The 21,978-nt window shown below is 37.0% G+C and overlaps 1 protein-coding gene across 2 annotated transcripts in view; it reads left to right on the top strand.

Moving 5' to 3' along the window:
- PDE3A (phosphodiesterase 3A) overlaps positions 1 to 21,978 on the top strand; it is a 312,609-nt gene that overhangs the window by 255,106 nt on the left and 35,525 nt on the right. For both annotated transcript variants that reach the window (XM_035707354.2, XM_035707353.2), the window contains exons 5-6: positions 5,146 to 5,270; positions 18,899 to 19,118. In XM_035707354.2, the coding sequence (XP_035563247.1) occupies positions 5,146 to 5,270; positions 18,899 to 19,118 (345 nt within the window). The remainder of the gene's footprint in view (positions 1 to 5,145; positions 5,271 to 18,898; positions 19,119 to 21,978) is intronic.

Here is a 21,978-nt window from a genome sequence, read left to right as displayed (position 1 = left end):
GTGATTATTTCACAATAGATATGAATATCAAATTACTATATTGTACACCTGAAACTAAGATGTCAATTATATCTCAATTTTAAAATAGAACAAACCTTATATAGTATATTAATTATAATTTTACAAAGTGACTTAAAAGCCAGAATTACCAAAGCTAAAGAAAAGATAGTGTTAAGATCTAGAAAGAATTTTGAAGAAAACACCATTGTGAAAGGAGGTATTTGTATTTGTCCTTTTTTAGTTAGAATAAGAATGGCATGTTTTATAAGAATTCAGTGATTTTTAGGACATTTCCCATAGGATTTCAGGTTTTTGAAACATTTGAATTAGTACTTGTTAATGCCCTAATCACTGAAAAATAACCACATCTTTGTTGAATTCCATGATGACAGTATTAGAAGTAATTTTCTCCTGATCTCGGCCTTGAATATAAATAAAGCACCATTTTAAGATTGGCAGAGATATGGAAACCTTTCAAATCATGAGTTTAATGACTACTACCTTTCTTTCTTTGTCATTTAAAAATATGTGTAATTTGTTTCTTCCTTAATGCCACAGAGTCTAATGAACCTATAGAATTAGAAGCAAACTCAAATGATTCTTTATTTCACAGATCAGTGTAATTCCACTTCATCTTATTACCTGTAGTTTTGTAAAACTTCAAACACCACCACAGGAGAAGGTTAGCTAATCTGTTTCATGAACATTTCCCAAAGGTCAAATTACAGGTCGTTAGTGATATCTTCCTCTGAAAATATTGACCATTGTCAGTATGTACAGCAGCAAATACTGATAAGTGATAGTGGATCCTAGTTAAATATTTGCTCCTTAAGAATATGAATTTTGTTCTCAGTGTATATCTTTAGAGAGGCTGTTTTACCAACACACTTTGCTGAGACTTCTGTCATAGAATAGTTAATGCTCCATGATTTTTTTTTAAAAAGATCTTATTTATTTATTTGAGACGATGAGTGAGAGAGAGAGGATACAAGCAGGGGGAGCAGAAGACAGAGAAACAGACTTCCTACTGAGCAGGGAGCCCAGTGTGGGTCTCTATTTCAGGACCCCAGAATCTGAGCTGAGCAGAAGGCAGATACTTAGCCCACTGAGCCACCCAGGTGCCCCACTGTATGATTTTCTTACCATACAGTGACTCTGCCAAAAATCCATTTGTACACTTTTAATAATAATTAATTATAATATTTTGTTACTTTTTTTTTTAACTCATGATAGACATATATATAGAGAGAGAGGCAGAGACACAGGCAGAGGGAGAAGCAGGCTCCATGCTGGGAGCCCAACGCGGGACTCGATCCCGGGACTCCAGGATTGCACCCTGGGCCAAAGGCAGGCACTAAACCACTGAGCCACCCAGGGATCCCCTAATTTTTTGTTACTTCTGATCAAATTTCATTTCTCGTACTTTTTTTTCTTAAATGATATTAGAGACTATAGTTGATATTATCATGAAGAATGTTTCAAGAACTTTTATGAGCTTAACTTCCAGGGTTCCTGTCATCATGTTTGATGAAATAAATACTCATAATCATGTATTTTCAAAATAGATAAGGAGGAGCGTCCAATCTCACTCATTTTCTTTGTCCAAAAAAAAAAAAAAAAAAAAAAAAAAAACAACTGTCTTGCCCGAGGGTACTTTTTCCTACATCTAATTTTACTATTCCTTCATTTCCCTGTCCTATTAAGAGTCCTGATATAAAGTCTGAAAATGATACAAATTTTCACCATTATGAAGAAATGAAATTCATTCTGAAGAGAATTGGAGGGAAAACTATATATAAATGGCAATAGTACCACCATTAAATTCAACTGGTTTTGGTTGAGTCTTTCTTTGTCACAGGTGAAAACAGTAGAAAGGTGGCCAGTGATCATCTCCAGCCCTGGTCTCCACTTAGCAGACTGATTGATGACACTACTGATTGATTTCAAAACTTATAGGAGATATAGTCCTTATAGTTTTTTTCTGTCAGCCCTTTTAGTTCTTCCTTTCCTCCTTGTGTGTCTTTCTATTGAGGACTTTGAGGACTGTGATCAAAAGAACAAGAAGAAGTGAAAATTAGGGGCAGCCCTTTGGTATTTAGCTGGATGATTCACTCCTGGTGAGTTTTAACTACAGCTGGGTAGAAAGGACACTGGACTGAGGATCTAAAGGATCTTGACCCTGCCACTCAAAAATGTGTGTCCTGAGGAGCCTCAGTACCCACTACCAAGAATGCTGAGGAGAAAGGGAACTGTGGCACAGTTGGGAGGTAAACTAGGTGGAAGGATATCAGTAGGTACTTCAGAAGAGTAGACTTGAGATGTATCGAAACATCTGGAATAAATCATACCCTAGTCGTTCCTAGTCGGCCCTGGAACGGACCCGTGCCTCTTTATGGTAGGCAGAAAGGAGACTATAAACTCAATTTAAAAATAAAGAAACAGCAACAAACTTGGAATCTGGTAAGGCTTTTCAGACCTAGGATGAAGTTGTTTAGGGTAGAACTAAGATGACCAAGTCTTCTCATGTGGAAGGAGATTGAGATCTTCTACAGCAGACTTGTAGAAAATTTTCCCTTTTTCAAAATGAGGTGACCAAGTAAAGGTTTCCCTAAGTGACTTTCCTCTCCAAAATCCAAATTTTTACATACATATTCACGAGGAATCTAAACAGGAATCAAGAAGGTCAGAGTCTATACAAAGCTGAAAACTGTTGCAAGGATCACAGAAAGCAATATATTTGAAAGTGCCAGTAAATTATAATGCACATATACAAATATACATATATCTACATATACATAAATATATTGAGTTACTGTTTTATTAGTTACTGTTTAGTAAGTTAATATTAAGAACTATATAATTAGAATTTTATCTTCATTAATTTCCTATGTATTAAAAGGTACCATGTAATTGTACTTTATAAAACATTTCAAAATTAACACATTTTAAATGATTTTATTAAAGGAATAGGCAATTATCAGGCTAGCCTTCATAATAGATTTTTTTGTGATATTAATAAATATACAAATCTAATAAAATGCTGTTAATATTAGGGTCTTTTAAGAATCTGCATAGAAAAATAATAACCTATTCATTGTATTATGCACTAAGAAGTTAAAACTCCTGGGCCACATGTACATTGCATAAAATTTCTTCATAGTAAATCTTGTAAGTCATTCAATCCAGCAAAAGAAGTTGAAAGGGAACAGTGCTGTAAAGAAACTGTGTATTTATCTATCCAGATTCCAACTTTTATTTGATTTCATTGTTTCCAAATTCTAGGCATTTCTAAAATGCCTAGAATGAGATTTCAAGAGGGATATGAAACAAATATTATTTAGTGTGCTTTGCTTCATTGTATTTGGTCACTGCTGAAGTTCATTCTATATTGCGAATATCTTTCTTATATTTTATTTTGTAAACTATTATGAAATTAGGAGAAAAGATGAAGTTTTTAAATGCCTGAGTCAACAGTTGGAGAAAAATATGAAAAAAAAAACAAGAGAAGAAATGAGGTAACATAGTGTCAGAATTTTAAATGGAACTCAACACAGTTATAGATCTAATTCCTTCCTAAATTTACTAATAATCAGAGGATATAGGACAGCAAAACACGTATCCACATTCTTTCCTTCAAAAGGTATGAGACAGTGCAGCACCCTAAAAAAAATCCTTTTATTCCACATTAGCACATGTTCTAGTTTGGATTTAACATGTAGAATTCTAAGCAATGCATACATAATGTTGCTTGAGCAGAGGAAGCCATTTTGGTTATGGAACAACTCTAAATTACTATATTTTTCAAAAATATTTTATTTATTCATGAGAGAGAGAGAGAGAGAGAGGCAGAGACACAGGCAGAGGGAGAAGCAGGCCCCATGCAGGGAACCTGATGTGGGACTCGATCCTGGGTCTCCAGGATCACACCCTGGGCCAAAGGTGGCTCTAAACTGCTGAGCCACCTGGGCTGCCCTAAATTATTCTATTAATTATACATCCTACATGGCAAATATCCAGCATTCATGACTCCATAATTTTATCAATTTCAGGTTTCTTTACAACTAGCCACGCAGACAGACCCCACTTATAGTGCCAGTCTAAGATTGGCAGGGTGTACACATTGTCAAATTATACTCATGCAAGTTAGAGATTTTACCCAGTATGAAATTTACTAATGTTTGAAAGCACACACGTGTTAGCACAATGCAGACTGAGCATTTTTCCAGTGGAGCATTCCAAGATTGTCAACACAGCTTCCTGAATTCTTTTCTCTCTCAAATTACAGTAGATTCTGTTTTAGATTTAACACAAGATTTTGAGCCATGCATGCAGATAAATTTTGGTTTGGAACAGCTCCAAATTTATTTCCATTAATTAATAGGTGTGTAGCATTCTCTTCCCCAACCTTCCATACATCTATTAATTCCAGATTTGCTTACAGTAATAACCAAGGATGTCCTGACAAAAGCATTCCCTAGATGAAGACTCACTATCCATTACCTTTCTCCAGCAGGTCCTTCATTAGCATATTTACAAGAGGATTTGGCTCATCACTCCTTTCTTTCTAGGTATCACTAATAAAAGAAATTGCAAGCTAAAAGCCAATTGCTAACCTTTCCTTCATAAGAAAATACTGCAATGAATATTGTCTTTGAATAATTTTATAAGCACTTAATTTTTGAACTTAGAGAACACCAGGAATAGTAAATAGTAAAGAGCATAGAAGGAGCATCATGGTATTCAGAAGTAATGGAGGTTCCCCTGTATCTTAACCAATTAATTTGTCAAAGTTTAGAAGATCTATGAGGAACATAATTACAGTAGTACAGTAAGAAGTGTCTGGTTACTATTAACTGGATAAATAGGTAAATGCTTTTCTCATTTATCAACCCAGTATTTTTGACGAGTTCTTTTCTCATTTATCAACCCAGTATTTTTTATGAGTAACAGTATTTTTTATGAGCAGCAACTGAGTTCAGGTAACTTATTTTTTTTCATTTGGAAATAAAGTGGTTCTGCCACTGAACCTGGACCATGACTCAGATTGGAAAGCCGATTATGGAAATGGTGATTGTATTCTGGCAATATCTATCCCAATAAGTGATGACTAATTTCTTCATTTTTCTTTATGCTCTGTCTTTATAGCTCTGTTAGTCCCGATTCGTGGAATAACCCAGTGATGATGACCCTCACCAAAAGCAGATCCTTCACTTCATCCTACGCTGTTTCTGCAGCTAACCATGTAAACTCAAAAAAGCCAAATCGACCAGGTTAGTAACTTGTTGGGAGAAGAATTCATACTCACTGAGTGTGCGGTAATGGAATAAAGTAAATCTTAAGTGTTGAAACAAGATCCTAAGGATGCATACTTGGATGTGTTTCGTTTGATGGTTCTAAAAAGAAAAAAGCCTCAATAACTAATTAGTTCCTTACATTTCCACTTTATGTGATGATACAGATTCTTTTGAGATTGCTATGCTAGATATCCTATCTTGAGCTTACTGGATGAATAGGAAATTGGTGTCCCCGCTGATAATAATCTCTAGAGGCATCATTTATAATGTAAAAGCTAATGATATACTTGCCAAATTTTTGTTTTGTTTTTAGCATTTGTTAAAATTATTTTTCAGGAATATGGCACTTATAGGATTCAAGGGAATGCTTCATTTACTCTATGTTTCATCATTTTTTTTCAAAGGAACTCTTTATGTCACTCACCCTCATATACACACACACACACACACACACATACATATATACACATACACACACACATATACTAAAAGGAAGAGGCATTTAGGTTTGGACAAAATACAGTTCAGGATCTTTGAGAACCCTTTGGAAAAGCCTACACATCAGCAACAGAAAGACTCATCAGCACAGTGGGCAGGAGGTTTTCTTTCTCCTTCACGCTGCTACAAAATGAAATTTGATGTGATTTCTCCCATCTGGGATCTGGAGTCTAACTATTGCGTGGGGTTTTCCACCGTGGTGTCAGTGTACCCCAGATATTTTTAAGCATCAACTTCTACCTTCCCTCCAGCTTCCTTTATGCAACAAATATTTGTGAAGCAATTCCTGTCTCAGACCCTGAACTAGTTTCAGGAATATAGCAGTGATTAAAGCCAGACCCACTTCCTCCTGTCACAGAATTCTCACTTACATGCTAGTGGGGAATACACACAGATTGATGGCCATTACCATATAGTGTATTAAAGGCTGTGGTGAGGAAGAGAGCAAAGACTCTCACATAATGAAAGAGAAGAAAAGAAACAAGATCCAGCACATTGAGAGAAAACTTCAGGAACTTAAGATTCTAGATGAGTGGCAAAATTGGCAAGCACAAAGGGAGATGGAAACATGCAGAGACCTGGAGATCTATGATAAAGAGTTTAGATATCAAAATTAAGAGCAGTAAAGTTTTGGATAGGAAAGTGAATGAGTTGGATAAAGAATACTTCATTTAATCAGAATCTGTACTGACCTAAAACTGGAATGCAGTTTTCACCAAATTCCATTGCCAGATTACCCCCTTCTAGAATCTCATTTGAAAGTCTGGGGTATATATTATGACAGCTTCTTCTCGGAATGTTCTGACTGGAAGTTTTCACCTCTCAGCACTGCAGAAAACTCTAATGAGATTTTCAGTAGCTTCCTGCTTATGTTCTTAATCTTCTGCCATTATAGCAGCGTAAGAATTTTCCAAATGGCTTCAGGGAAAAACTACCCCCTTCTCACTGGGCTGTTAGACATTCACGTTCTGGCTGCCATGGCGGCAGTCCCAAACTCCAATTTTCATGTCATTAGCCTCATGACATTGCTAAAAGTTCTCCTGACTTGCTTCCCTAATAGCTGCATCCTTCTGCCTAGATGCTTAGCCTTTTGCTCCATGCTAATGGTTCAGTAAATAATGCTCTGAAGGGAAGAACAGTTCATAGGACTTTGGCTCACCCTTCTGGGTATACCTTCTCTCTGTTTGCTCTGGGAACCTAGTCCTTCTGAATTGATTGTCTTGTCTTGAAAGCTTTTTTTTTTTGTTTTGTTTTTTTTTGTTTTTAAATTTGATTTTTCGTTTTCTTCTCAAAGAAGCGTGGATTTATTACAAACTACCACATCATAGCCAGAAGCAGAAGTCCTCAAAATGGCAACGCGTTTATGAGGATTAGAGAAACGATATTCACATTCATTCCATTTATATTTTAAGACACCACCTTGAAGTGTAAAATTTTCATTTTTATTTTTTTTTAATTTTTATTTATTTATGATAGTCACACAGAGAGAGAGAGAGAAAGAGAGAGGCAGAGACACAGGCAGAGGGAGAAGCAAGCTCCATGCACCGGGAGCCTGACGTGGGATTCGATCCCGGGTCTCCAGGGTCGCGCCCTGGGCCAAAGGCAGGCGCTAAACCACTGCGCCACCCAGGGATCCCTAAAATTTTCATTTTTAAAAGACAAAACTCTTCTCTTGTTTCTAGAAAATTTAGTACTTTCTTTCCCCTTTGATCATCTATCTACTTTATACTGCTGTTTCTTGGAATCATTTAAGTGCCAACTTCACTTAAATCTTGTTTAGTGTAGAAAGGCACTTCCTCCGGAAAGCATGATTTTTTTAGGACTGTATCATTGACAGACACCATTAAAACTAATCTGGTTTCTAAAAACTAATCTGGTCCTCTCTGCTCTTTGGTAAGTCTTATAGCTTAGAAGTTGTTAATGACCTGAGAAATAGGATTGCAGTTTCAGTGAGGGCCAAGAACAGGACAGTATGGGCAAATCCTTAAACTGGGTTGCCCTGAGGGCAAATGAAGATTACCTCAGTAATATGGAGACTCATCTGGGACTCTATCAAGGTGGAGGAACTGAATTTGAGCATTCCATGTTAAAGTGGTACTAACATGGTCCATAGGACCCTTGATTCTTTACAAAATGTATGCAAATAATTTTGGAGGGAAGCATCACCAATTAAGAGCTATGAGACTAATATATCAAGTTCAAACAAATTGGAGCTTACAACCAAGATCACTAAACACAGAAACCACCAAGGGTTAGAAACAAACAACAAAAGCAACTTTACAGATACCTAAAAGTGTTGAGATATTTAAATGCTAAAATATTTATTTATTTATTTATTTATTTATTTATTATTATTATTATATATATATATATATATATATATATATATATATATATATATTTATGACAGACAGAGAGAGAGAGAGAGAGAGGCAGAGACACAGGCAGAGGGAGAAGCAGGCTCCATGCAGGGAGCCTGACATGGGACTCCATCCCTGGTCTCCAGGATCACAGTGCAAGCTGAAGGTGGTACTAAACCACTGAGCCACCGGGGCTGCTCTATTTACATATTTTAAAATCAAAATATGAGGTGATAAAAAGTAACAGCAATGAGAGAAAAGATGTAATAGCAGAGCAGCTAAATAGAACTTTTGGAAATGTAATCAAGGAAACAGGATAGGTTAAATGGAATAATGGACTCCTAAAGGTAGAAATAGTAAACTGGGGAGCAGAGAATGTAAAGAAATTACCCAGAATGTGACATAGATGAGAACAGGAAAATGTAAAAGATTTTAAGAAATATAACAATATAAGAAAGGTCCAATATAACAAGATCATAGTTTTAGTAGACAATAGGGGATATAAACTCTGAGGAAAAGCAAAGTAAAGGAAAAAAAATTACACATAGGCACAAAGTAGTGAAGCTATACAATAGTAAAGACAAAAAAAAAAAAAAAGAATCTTAGTCAGCCAAAGTAAAAGGAAATTTCTGAGAGCAAAACTGTCCAAAACAAAAGGGCTTTAGAACACAGTAGAACCACTTTCTTCAAAGTTCTGAGAGAATGTAATAGCCTAAAATTGTGCATCTGGCACATCTATCTCACAACAATGTAGGAATTAACTAAGACATTTTCACAAAATCAAAACTTTACCATCTGTCAAATCTTAACTAAAGGAATTTATGATGGATGTATTCTAGAAAGAAAAGTAATAGCAGAGGTCTGAGATCTAATAAAAATGGTAAGTAAGTTTGAAAACTGTGAGTTTATCAAACATTATATGCGTAAATAATAGTATTTCGATTTGTAGGTATTTTTTGTTTTTTACTTTTTAATGTTTTTTAACTAATTTTTTTTACTTATTTATTTTTTTTAGAAAGAGAGTGTGGGCAGGGGAGGGACAGTGAGAAAGGGTGATAGAGAATCATAAGTAGGCTCCATGCCCAGCATGGTGGACCCCAACATGGGACTTGATCTCATCACCCTGGGATCATGACCTGAGCCAAAATCAAGAGTTGGACGCTTAACCAACCCAGCCATCCAGGTGGCCTGTTATTTTTTTTTTAAGGACAGAATTAAAATATCAGACAATAATAATAATATGCAACTCAAGTGATGAAATATGAATTAAATATTCTATGTTCTGGTGTAGCTTGGGAAAAGGACTCAGTTAAGGAAACCGAGGCACAGAAATGTTTAAGTAACTTGCCCAAGCTCACACAATTAGCCCTGAATCCTTTCTTTTGTTCTAATGACTTTATACTAGAAAAAAATTGAAGACAACAAATAGAAGTAATTTAAAATGAGGGATTTTTTTTTTTGGTCCTGTCCTTGGCCAAGTACATGATAATGGAAGGATTTGATTTTGTGTCTCTCAGTTTCTTTATTTAGGTAAGAAAATTAAAATTACTAAAATAACCAGCATGATAAAGTCAAGAAGCTGGAAATCATTCACATCTTGACAGCACATATACTAAAATTGGTGAACAAATAATGAATTCTTCCACCTGGAAATAAGGTTATATGTCAATTATATGTCAATTAAAAAAGAAGAACCTGAAAATTATAGTTAGTGCATTCCCTGGAAATAAGAGAGCAAATGATGGAACAGACATGAAGAGCAGCCTCATTTTCTTGTGTCCTATTATTCAATTCATACAAATGTAGCCAAAAAGAAGGAATGAACTCTAAGAGAAAAGAAATTTATCTGTGTAACATACCCCAAAGGCAGATGATAGAAATAAGAACAGGCATGTGAGAGCCTCACTCCATTCTTGCCATAAAGTACATAGGGTAGCCCTGTCGTGATTACTTTGGCGAGCATTTTGCATTGTGACGTATTAAGATTGTTGTCACAGCAGAGCTAGATGTTTATAAAGTAACCTATGTACTATTTATGCTGAATTCAACTAAACAAACCCCTGAAAATCTGCCAAAAAGGATAATAGTCCATCAAGAATCAGAGAGCTGAAATTCAGGTACAGGTTTCCCTGATCAGCTGGGCTTTTCTGTTTTGAAACCTTTGTTTTCCTGCATTGATGGCATGTTGGTGTTGATGGGGCTAAGTAGGCGCACTGTGCTTGATGTAGTTGACTGTGATGCCTATATGGAAGGGGGCCTGGAAAAGCCCTTTTATGTGGCAAAAAGTATAAGGAACCTAAATAAAGTGTGAAGGGAATGGGAGGAAAGGAAGAAGCAATAGGCAAAGGGGTAGAGGGATACAAGCATAGAGAATAAACACTGAAAGGTAGATGGCCTGTTTCCAGCGAGACCTCATGGAATCTATTCTTTGCACAAGTAATACTTGTAAGTATTTACTTTAACTCAGCATTAATTTCAATAGTTGAAACAAAAGCAATTTTTATGCAACTGCTAATATAAAATAAATGAATAAAATCATGTGAGCCCTTTGATTAAAGCATAAAAACAGGATATTTAAATATAATTTATGTTTTTAGTCTTTCTTTTTTATTATGAGTCACTGACAATGCAGAGCTGCCTTTGTTATTCTGCTTTTAAAGTTCCTCCAGTTTATACTTAATTCACTTGCAGTAAACCCTCTCCAGAATCTTAATCTTTATAAGATTCTTATAATCCTCTTACAGTGATTACAAATCTCTGTACACCTATAAGTTAGACTGAGTTTTTACTACAGAAAGTTTGAAATGAAAGAGAACATTAATTATGGCACTGTTGTGTGTGAGGGTGTTTTGTTTGTGTCCTTTTGCAAATGTAGGTACATTTCTTGTTTTGGAAAATTTTAGGGCTGTCCATTTTACTGAGGGCTTGGAAAAGAGACATGCATTTATTAGACATGCTGGTTCTTGTTCAATTATTTGTTCTTGTTCAATTAAAATTAAACTGAGAGTTTTACAGAACAAAACAAATGAAGTCACTTAAATAATTTTCCTCCAGTAGTGTTTATCTCCCTTTAATTGTCCAGAGTTCCTAGTATCTTTTTTTTTTTTTTAAGATTTTATTTATTTATTCATGAAACACACACAGAGAGGCAGAGACACAGGCAGAGGGAGAAGCAGGCTCCCTTTACAGAGCGCAATGTGGGACAGGATCCTGGAATTCCAGGATCATGCCCTGAGCCAAAGGCAGATGCTCAACCACTGAGCCACCCAGGCGTCCCTAAAGTTCCTAGTATCTTGATACATTTTCTCATGCTCTCAGAAACAAGGGATTAAAGACTTAATTATTCAAAGGAGTTGGTATTTTAGAATTCTAAAGTTACATTTAAACTTTTTGTTTTTAAATGCTTCAATTTTTAGTATTTTATATTAGGGCAATTTGAGTCATTCAAAGACTTATATTTTATAAGCTATGTCTTTCTCCTGGGGTCTCTTAAAATTACTCAAATATAAAGTTATAAATAAAATTGAGAGAATGCATATTTATCTGAGTCTTTCCCCTACCACATGTGTGCATGTGTAAATATGTGAATGTGCAACATGAAATTCAATGACTCCAAAGCTCATAAAGTTAATCCTTCTAGCTTTATACATGATTGCATTTAAAACAACCTAGAATATAATTTGTTCTTGAAGACTTGCAAAAAAGGGCATTTCTCCCATTTCCTTGGAATATCTTTTTCCTGCATCTGAGATAATTTTATTTAGAAAGTGTATCCTTTCTAGAAATAAAGAGTATTTGGTTGTTTTCAGCACTTGTATCTATCTTTCCATTTGAAGACTAAAAATATGTACCTATTTTTCTAACCTTTCTGTTTTACAAAACTTTAAAATAATATACACTGTATAAAATAGTAGTTTGGTGTGGGGAAAAAAAGGAATTTATATGCTTATACCTTTTTCTTCTCACCTACAGTATAAAAATATCCCTGTTCCCCACCTGTTCCCCATTTTACTGAGGGATAATGGACATACATCACTATATAAGTTTTTTTTTGTTTGTGTTGTTTGTTTGTTTGTTTTAAATATTTTATTTATTCATGAGAGACACATAGAGGGAGAGAGGCAGAGACACAGGCAGAGGGAGAAGCAGGCTCCCTGCAGGGAATGGAATATAAATGAAATTAAATTTTATTGATTTGGGTCCTTTCTCTTTTTCCTTTGGTTGGTGTACCTAAGAGTTTGTCAATTTTGTTTGTCTTTTCAGAGAACCAACTCTTAGTTTGATTAATTTTCTCCTATGGTTTTCTTTTTCTTTGTTTCTGCTCTTTGTTAGTTCCTTTATTCTGCTAATTTTGAGTTCAGTTTGTTCTTTATCTAGTTCCTAAGATGTAGATTTAACTTGTTTATTTGGGATCTTTCTTTCTTAATGTAGGCATTTGTGCTATGAACTTCCCCCTCAGAACTGCTTTTGCCGTATCCCACAATTTCTCTATGTTGTGTTTCCATTTGTCTAAAGAAACTTTTTTATTTTCTTTTTCATTTCTTCTTTAATCCACTGATTGTTCAGGAAGGTACTGTTTAATTTCCCTGTGTTGTGAATTTTCCAGTTTCCCTCTTGTTATTGATTTGTAGGTTCATGCCATTGGGGTCAGAGAAGATACTTGGTATGATTTCAGTCGTCTTGGATTTGCTAAGACTTGTTTTGTGGCCTAATGTGTGGTATATTCTAGAAAGTTCTATGTGTGCTTGAGAAGATTGTGTATTCTGCTGCTGTTGGGTAGAATATTCTATATATGTTTGCTGGGTCCATTTAATCTACTATCGTGTTGTACAAATTTGCTGTTTCCTTGTTGATTCTCTCTCTGGATAATCTGTTGTGGAAAATAGGGCATTAAAGTTCCCAGCTATTACTGTATTACTGTTTATTTCTTCTTATTGTTCTGTTAGCTTTTGCTTTATGTATTTAGGTGCTCCAATGTTGGGTTCGTAAATATTTATAATTGCTGTATCTTTTTATTGTAATGACCCTTTTCTCATAATAGATAATATTCTTTGTTCTTTTTATTGTTTTTAGTTTAAAGCCTATTTTTTTCTGATAAAATATTGCTACTCCTATTTTTTATGGGTTAACATTTTCATGAATTGTTTTTTCCTTCCCTCTTAGCCTACTGTGTCTTTAAGGCTAACGTGAGTCTTTTTAAGGAGGCATTTTGTTGGACCTTTTTTTTTTAATTTTTATTTATTTATGATAGTCACAGAGAGAGAAAGAGAGGCAGAGACACAGGCAGAGGGAGAAGCAGGCTCCATGCACCGGGAGCCCGATGTGGGAATCGATCCTGGGTCTCCAGGATCGCGCCCTAGGCCAAAGGCAGGCGCCAAACCGCTGCACCACCCAGGGATCCCTGGACCTTGTTTTTTTATCCATTCATCCATTCTGTGTCTTTTAACTGGAGAGTTTAATCTGTTTACATTTAAAGTATTTGTTGATAGGTAGGGACTTACTATTGCCATTTTGTTAATTGCTTTCTGCTTATTCTGTAGATCTGTTGTTCCTCTTAGTGATGTCATTTTTACCTAAATTTTTGTGATCTTTGATAATTTATTTGGTATCTACAAATTTGAGTAATCAAGCTTCTTTTCCAGATTTTGCAGGTTTGCTTTGCAGAGATAGTTATTCACCAGTCAACTCAGTATGTTTCTGGGTTGCCTCCTGGTAGTGTCCTTAGGCAGGTAGGGCCTGCTGTTGTGGTCTATTTTTTTTGGTAGAGGCAAATGTTCAAGCTCTGAGGATGGGAATGAGGGGATGTGCCACTGACTGAGAACTGTTGGCTTGGTTCCCTACCCAAGTGAGGCTGTAGTATGGGCTCCATAGTGCCTTGATTCTCTGATCAAGCTTACTAGATAGGTGGCCAGGACTGGTACTATATTCAGTAATAGCAGGGTTATGAATTAGCTTCCCTGCCCTGGCAGGGACCCAAGATTGTACAACTTGTTGCTTGGGGACCTGAGTCAGGCTAGAGTGTGCATTGAATTCTTTGGTTCTGTGAGGCCATTCAGTTTTGTTCTGACAATGAGGAAACCCATAGGCTGTGCTCTATGTTCAAGTGCCACTATATGTAAGGCTATTGATGGGTTCTGCAGCTACCCAGATGCTCTAGTTAGGTTCCCTGCTCAGATAGGCTATAGGTTGTATTCAGTAATGAGGAGGGCTCCAAACTAGATTCCCTGCCTGGGCACGGCAAGAGAAGCAGCTCTAAAGCCAACAAAGCTCGAGGTTTGTTGTCTTAACTCAAGCTGTCCCGCACTCCCAAGTTCCCTGACCAAATGGGACCACTGCCTTTGTTCTGGAAGCTGACAGGTGTGCCTGCCCATCTTTCAGCTCCAGTGCTGCTAGACCAGCAGCACTGGACAGCTAGACAGCTTCCAGGGGTTGGTCAGTTGGTGCTAAAAGATACTCTACTGTGGGTCGGGCTATGCCTCAGCTCCTTGCCTGGACCAGAGAGGGAGGGGTCACTCCAGCTACTTTGAGTTTCCCAAACATCCTTTCGGGTTGAGAGGGGCTGGGAGCTACCCTAAGCCTTAGGTGTGAATGAATCCCCCTGCCTGTGCATAGCATGGGGACACTCCACACCCAGTACTGGCTTTGTTCTGGGGGTGTTCCACACTGTCCTCCTACCTCTTGGCTCAAGTGCCATTGGACCTCACTGCTTCTGGGAATTGTCACCAATCCTCTTAGTCAGATGGGGCATGAGAGACACACACACACACACAGAGGCAGAGACACAGGCAGAGAGAGAAGCAGGCTCCATGCAGGGACCTTGATGTGGGACTGATACTGGGTCTCCAGGATCACGCCCTGGGCCAAAGTCGGCGCTAAACTGCTGAGCCACCCGGGCTGCCCTCCACAGTGGGTGAGGCTATGATTTACCCCCCTTACCTGGGTCTGGGCATCCTTGGCTTTAAGGCTGACAGAACTCCTTTCATAAGAACCTAAATCAGGCAGACCTGTACCCACCAAGCTCACTGATGAGTGTGTGACCTCAGCTTGGTTCTACAGATGAGCAAAACTGCTGGTTGAGATTGCTATTTAGACATTGCAGGTATGAACCTGGTCTGCCAAGATCATATCCTGTTTGTTGCAAACCCCTACCTCTTTATCCATCCTAGTCAGATTCCCAGTAGTTAAGCCTCACAGATCCCCCTGCAGTCCCCATGGTGCTGGTCAGAAGAGGGCCTCCTACAAAGCAACCCACAGTTCAGGCGTGGTACTGGCTATCCTCTTGGGTTCTCTTTTCCTGCTAGAGAAGCCAGAGGCTTGGGGAAACTTCTCCATACAGGGTCATGCTGGCTGCGGGTGTCTCAATGTTGTCAACTTGTAGTCTCTTCTCTTACTCCCCGTGTTCCAGGACTGTCTCAGTGGTGTCTTGTTCTTCAGTAGTTGTTGGTTGTTCTTGTGAGGGCGAGCTAAGTCAGGCACATCCTATGTTGCCATCTTGGTGACTGTGAGCAAATATCCCTCTTTTCATGGCTGTTGCCAAGACTCTTGCTTGTTAGAAGTGCTGTAGACTAACAGCACTACAGAAGCAAAGTGCTTTTTCTCTGTTACAAGGTTTATCTTAAATTTCATCCCAGGCAGTGTGTTTGGAGTCTTAAGGTCTGCTATTTGTTTAAATTTAGTTAATCCATGTGTCCCAAGAACTCTAATCATTGAGGGGATTTTTAAATTTGTATTTAGGAGTGAATTGCATTTTTCTGAGAATATCAGCTGGCAGCTATGAAGAATTAGCAACAACAACAACAAAAATCATTCCTCTCATAAATTGCCTTTAGAAAATATGTTGTGTTAAGACAGAAATGGGCACTGTTCCCATAGGCCTTAATCTATAAAAAAGTGGTAGAAAACTTTCAAAAATTCACAATTAGCTATCAAAATAATTAAAGCATTGCCTAAAGCAATGCCTATCAGAAGTCTCTATTTCTTTCAAAATAAACAACAATTAAAATCTTGTGTTGGCCTATCAGCCCTCTCCAGCCTTGACCAGCTGCTTTTCTGGCCACCTTCCCTGCTCCTCTCTTTCCCCTTTGCTAACCTGCACCCACATTGACCTCCGGACTGACCTTCTGAAACCCCCAGGTAGGTTTTTCTTTCTGGAACATACTCCCCCCAAATGCTTGTCTAAATGTCTTCCTTATTTCACCACATTTCTGTTGAAATTTTACTGGTAGAGCATTTCTGTTCTCTGTTTTATATTCTTGGCATTATTTTTCTTTGTATCACTTATGACTACCTGAGTTTCTTTTCTTTTTGTCCTTCCTTCTCCTTCTTTTCTCTTCCTTTTCCCCCTCTTCCACCTCCTTTTTAAGTTTCTGACTCCTCGAAAAGGGTAGAAGCTCCATGACAGCAGGGAATTTGTTGTCATTGTTACTCACTATGGCATCCTTAGTCTCTGGAAGAAGGCATGCAATATTTGTTGAACAAACAGGTCATTACTCTGTACAGATACTTTTATACGTCACACCCCCAACTAGCTCCTTAATGCTTACACTGCTTTTCTAAGATTATCTAAAGACTCAGTTGGCCATAATCTAACAAATAGTCCAAATTAAACTAGTCCTTTCCGTCCTTTTCATGTCGGAGCATATGATGGTATGGTGTATAAATGTGAAATAATATGTGTGAATACAATAATGCTACACAGTAGTGGAGAAATGAGAAAGGATTTAGAGCTTCGTGGAAATTTTATTTTCTTCATTTTATAAAATTATGATGAAATCTAATATAAAATATTAGAAATAGGGATCCCTGGGTGGCGCAGCGGTTTAGCCCCTGCCTTTGGCCTAGGGCGCGATCCTGGAGACCCGGGATTGAATCCCACGTTGGGCTCCCAGTGCATGGAGCCTGCTTCTCCCTCTGCCTGTGTCTCTGCCTCTCTCTCTCTCTCTCTCTCTCTCTCTGACTATCATAAATAAATAAAAAATTAAAAAAATATTAGAAATAATATTAAGGATTAACTTTATTCTGAAGCTTCCAAATAAAATATTTATTCAAAAAATTATAATTGTTAGTACTTCATAGGTCACCTGTAACCCACCTCATTACACATGATGATAGATTCATTGGAGGAACTCTGAGTTAAGAATTTAGTGGGATTTTGTTTTGTTTTGTTTTTTTGGGTTAGGAAATTACGTACAGTGCAGGTTTGCCAATATTTTTGAAAAAATAGCTAAATCTTTTCAATAGAAAGAGAAATCAAAATAAAAAACCTTTAGTTGTGTCATTGGAAAGTGTAGTGCAAATTCTGCCTACCAGATCATGGATTTTTCTTCCCCCTTGGACAGCCTCTGATAGATATATGGGCTAACACCACACTTCACTGAAAACAGCTGGGCTCGCTCCATATTCTCCTACTTCTTAGCACTATGACCCTGGGAAAGTTATTTTACCTCTCTAAGTCTGAGTGGTTTCATTAGCCTATGATGGCAAGGGATTGATCTTTTGATCAGGAGTCAATAATACAAATAATGAGAAAAGGAATAGGAGGGGCTGCCAGCCACCACACCTATCAAAGTAAGAGCAGGATTTCTCATCTGGTACAACAAACCAAAAATAATAATAATAATGTGACAGCAATAAATGTAAAAATTACAAAAGCCCTTCAGCAGGCTTAATATTCCTTTCAGTGGACCAGAAAATCTTTGGATGTAACAAATAAAACTTCTGAGAGAATGGACATTGGAAACAAACTAAGCCAGCTGCCAGTTCCCCGCACATATTATCCGGTGATGTGAGAGCTGATGGTCATACATTTCCCCCAAGTAGTAAGAAATAGAAAACAACTAATGATTTCATTTAATCTGCCTTGCAGTAGGTTGTTCAGCCACAAAGTACTGAAAAAACAGTAAGCAGATGGCCAATCAGAAGATAGTTCTCTCTTTGGTTTTAAGTGTGGGCTGCCTTCTCTGTTTGGGAGGGTAGAACTTGAAAATATCTCTTCCTTGTACTCAAGTATCAGCACTTTGAAATCCTAGCCAGGTTGCTGTAAAATTTTCACAATCAAGAGTAAACACAATTTGGCACAGATACCAGCACTTTTAAAATTTAGGCATTAGGCCTATTGTTTAATCTGAAATGGATCGTACTACATTTTTAAATGTTTTCTTCAGAAATTACTCTAATAAGAGTCCTTTTTCACACAAATAAGGTAGTTTTACCAAAAATGTTGATGTTTAATAAAGTTAATTGCCTCTCAAAAAAATCTATCTTCTTTATTTATTCGTTTTAAGCATCGGATACCTGCCAAACTCTGCTCCAGATAAGTTAATGTTTAAAACAATAGCAGATCCTGTTACTGCTAAAAATTTCACAAGCCAGGAGAAGGCAAACACATGAGGAAACTTTAATTATTATCATTATGTCAAAATGACAAGAAGAAACAAAAATGGGAGGAGAAAATAATATCCTTCTGTCCTGAAGTTACTCCAGGACACCAAGGCTTTAACAGCATTTGCCAACATTGCCACTGATTTTTTTTTTATGATGATTCATTCTTCGCCTTTCATGCCGTGGAGACACCCCACTTGTATACCTTGTCTCCAGATGGTGGCAGAGAGGGCCAGCTCCATGGCCTGAGTGCTCACATGGTCCTGATGGAGCGATAGGGGGTCCAAGGTGAGGTTTAGGAGTTACAGTTTTTAATTTCAAAAACAAAAACTGATTTAGTGATTTAATAACTCTTTTTCTTTCTAGGTGCCCTAGCTAAAATTTCACCTCTTTCATCGCCCTGTTCCTCACCTCCCCAAGGGACTCCTGCCAGCAGCCCAGTCAGCAAAATTTCTGCAGTGCGGTTTCCAGAATCTGCCAACACTACTGCCAAACAAAGCCTGGGTTCTCACAGGGCATTAACTTATACTCAGAGTGCCCCTGACCTATCGCCTCAGATCCTCCCTCCACCTGTTATATGTAGCAGGTAAGGATTTTAGATTGTTAACTGAGTTTCACTTGTCCAAAAACTAATATTAGTATTCCTCTTTGGAACACTCACTACCAGTCCACATAGCTCTGTGTAGGTTTGCCAAAGAAACTGACAGGAAAGTAAGTATAGGATAATGTGATTTGTGTTGAATAGAAATTATTTTTTCATGGTTTCCTGTTAATAGAAAGCTTAGAGTCCATACAGCTAATCTTTGGAGATGATATAAAATAAGTAGTTGTATATATCCTCTGCTTACTAGTGGAGAATGCATAAAGCACATAATTAAAAAATCATATCAAGTAATTTAAATATATTATATTGGAATAATTTTTACTTGATATTCAGGAAGGATCTTATATCAATTTTAAGGGTATTTTAAGTTTGCAGTCCCTGTTTACGAATGTATAATAGGGGTCCCTGGCTGCTTCAGTCAGAAGAGCGTGTGACTCTGGATTTTGGGGGTTGAGTGTTCGATCCACACATTGGGGGCAGAGATTACTTTAAAATAAAAAGTTTAAAATAAACTAAATAAATAAATAAAATAAAATGCTTAAATAACACATGTCATATTACGGTTAGATTCAAATGGATGCCTGAATGCAATTAAGCAATTGGCTTGTACTGCTCTATCATTTTTAAATAGAAATTGGACATGAGTCTTTTTACAGTGGATAAGAAAAAAGGCCTCGCGTGGCAAGAGTAGTTATTTTGCCAATATTACCGTGAAGAAGGAAATACCTCCTCTTACTGATTACCATATTGTTGTTCTCTAATAATAGCTTCATCAATTTTAATAATAGCTTCATCAATTCTAATAATAGCTTCAATCAATTCTTGAAGAATTGATTTTAAAGCATGATAGTATTCTTTTAACTAGGAGAGTTAAGTGTTTTTTAGCTAAATGTATTCATGAGAGTACTTTGAGCAAAATGCTGTTTCTTTTCTAAGGTTAATAAAGATAACCATTTGAGTAAATGAGTTATATACTGGTCGTCTAATATCACCTGTTGGTTCACAGACTTAAATTTGATCATTATAGTCAGTTTAAGCTTTACAGATTTTATTTTTAGATCATTTCGTCATAAACTAAATGAATGCTATTTCTTTTTCTAATCTTAATTTTACTTCTCTTCTCCTCACAAATATTTCTAAAGGGAAAATCACTTTTGTTAGTCTATTTGTCCAGGGCCAGAGTAAAAAGTTATTTTACCATCCCAAAGTTCTTCTTTTTCCCTCTCTATGAAAGCTTTTTTAACAAAATCATTTCTAGGATATTAAGCCCATCTTTCCCCTCATCACACACAAAAAGCATATCTGCGATGAACACTTGTCGTAGGTTTCCTCGGTGATTCACAACACACATCACTTTACTAAAAGCTCTGAGAAGTCCTGCAAAAAGAAAACCTCTTGATTATTGTCTCGGGTGGCATTTTGTGAATTTATCTGACCACAGAACCAATTTCTTTAGGTTAACACAGACAGTAATTGCCCATGGAAGCTCGCGTGTGGTAGAATGTCCTTAGGAAACATGTTTTTGTGGTATGCATCCTGAGCCAAATTGAAGCTCAGTGGAGTCATTGACATCAAGGACATTTGCTTCCAGCATTTCTAGGGAGACTCTCCCACTGTGGGCTCCAAACTTGTGGGAAATAAGTTGCCTAAAGAAAGCAGAGATGTTCCAAAAAGAACTACCACTCACATAGCTTTTCTCCTCACGGTCTATTTTTTGTAGTCTTAGCAGGAAGAATGTAATGGGATTTTTTTATAAAAGAGGTTTTGGGAGAAAAACAAGAGAATTTCACTGCCTACTTGTTCAGTAATGTTTATAAATCCAGTAGTGTGTCTTTTATTTGTTTGGGCTTTATAAATCTGTAATTCAAACCATGTTCTATTATTGCCTTCAAGGCAGCCACCCATGTAGGCACAGAGAGCTCCAGAAACACACGACTAATTATTGTGGTTTCCCCTGCTGAACTCGAAGGGTTTGGCGTTGAATCCCAGTCTTTTGGCTGCTGTAATGTCTATGCAACAAGCTGTTTTTTTGGCATACGAGGTAGTATATTTGAACTACTAATTTAAGTGTTCCTTTTAAGTATTATCTTGCAATGAAAATTCTTAAAACTAATAAACCCTCCATCTACCAAGTGTCACCCAAGAATGTAAGCCCATCATTTACATCTGCTTTCTTTTTCCTTTGGTCCTGTCATTTTCTTTTGATTCCCTAAATCAAAGTGATGGGATCTCAGAACTATTTTGCATGTGATGTTTCTCCACTTACGTTTAAGCCTTGAGAATAAATTTACTTAGGATGAAAATATTCTATAACTGGAAAATGCTTATCGTTACAACATATATATAAGCCACAATTCAGGAAAAAAGAAAGTGATGAGACTTTTATATATTAAATTATAAACCATCTCATTTCTTCTCCTTTTAGAGTGAGTAGTCTGTGGTTAAATAACAAACAAAAACCCTCTGAGACCGTTTGTAATATTAGGCAGAAGAAAAGAAACCAGAAGCAAAAGGCAGAATTAAAATCTAACCCTGGAGTTTCTGAACAAGATAAGTGAGAGAAGAAACTTGCCAGGCCATTTGTGGGGTTGCTTTTTAATTTATAAAGCATTCAAAACTGTTGAGAAAACAAAAGTATCCTACATCCTCCAATGCCCTCTGTTAAAGAGCCAGCCAGGACTCTCCAGTACCTTCATTTTTCTAGATTACTCAGAGTATCACCTCTTGGCCTGTTTTTCTCATTCTGTGCAATTTTCTATTCACTCTCCATCAAAACGTGCCTCTACTTTTGTTCATTTCCTTTGGGTGTTAGCAGGCGACTGATCAGCCTTAAAAAAAGGAA

Source organism: Canis lupus, chromosome 27 (assembly GCF_003254725.2).
Source record: "Canis lupus dingo isolate Sandy chromosome 27, ASM325472v2, whole genome shotgun sequence".
Classification (NCBI taxonomy): domain Eukaryota; kingdom Metazoa; phylum Chordata; class Mammalia; order Carnivora; family Canidae; genus Canis; species Canis lupus.
The sequence above is the reverse complement of the archived record's forward strand: the minus strand, read 5'-3'. Positions and strand labels throughout refer to the sequence as shown.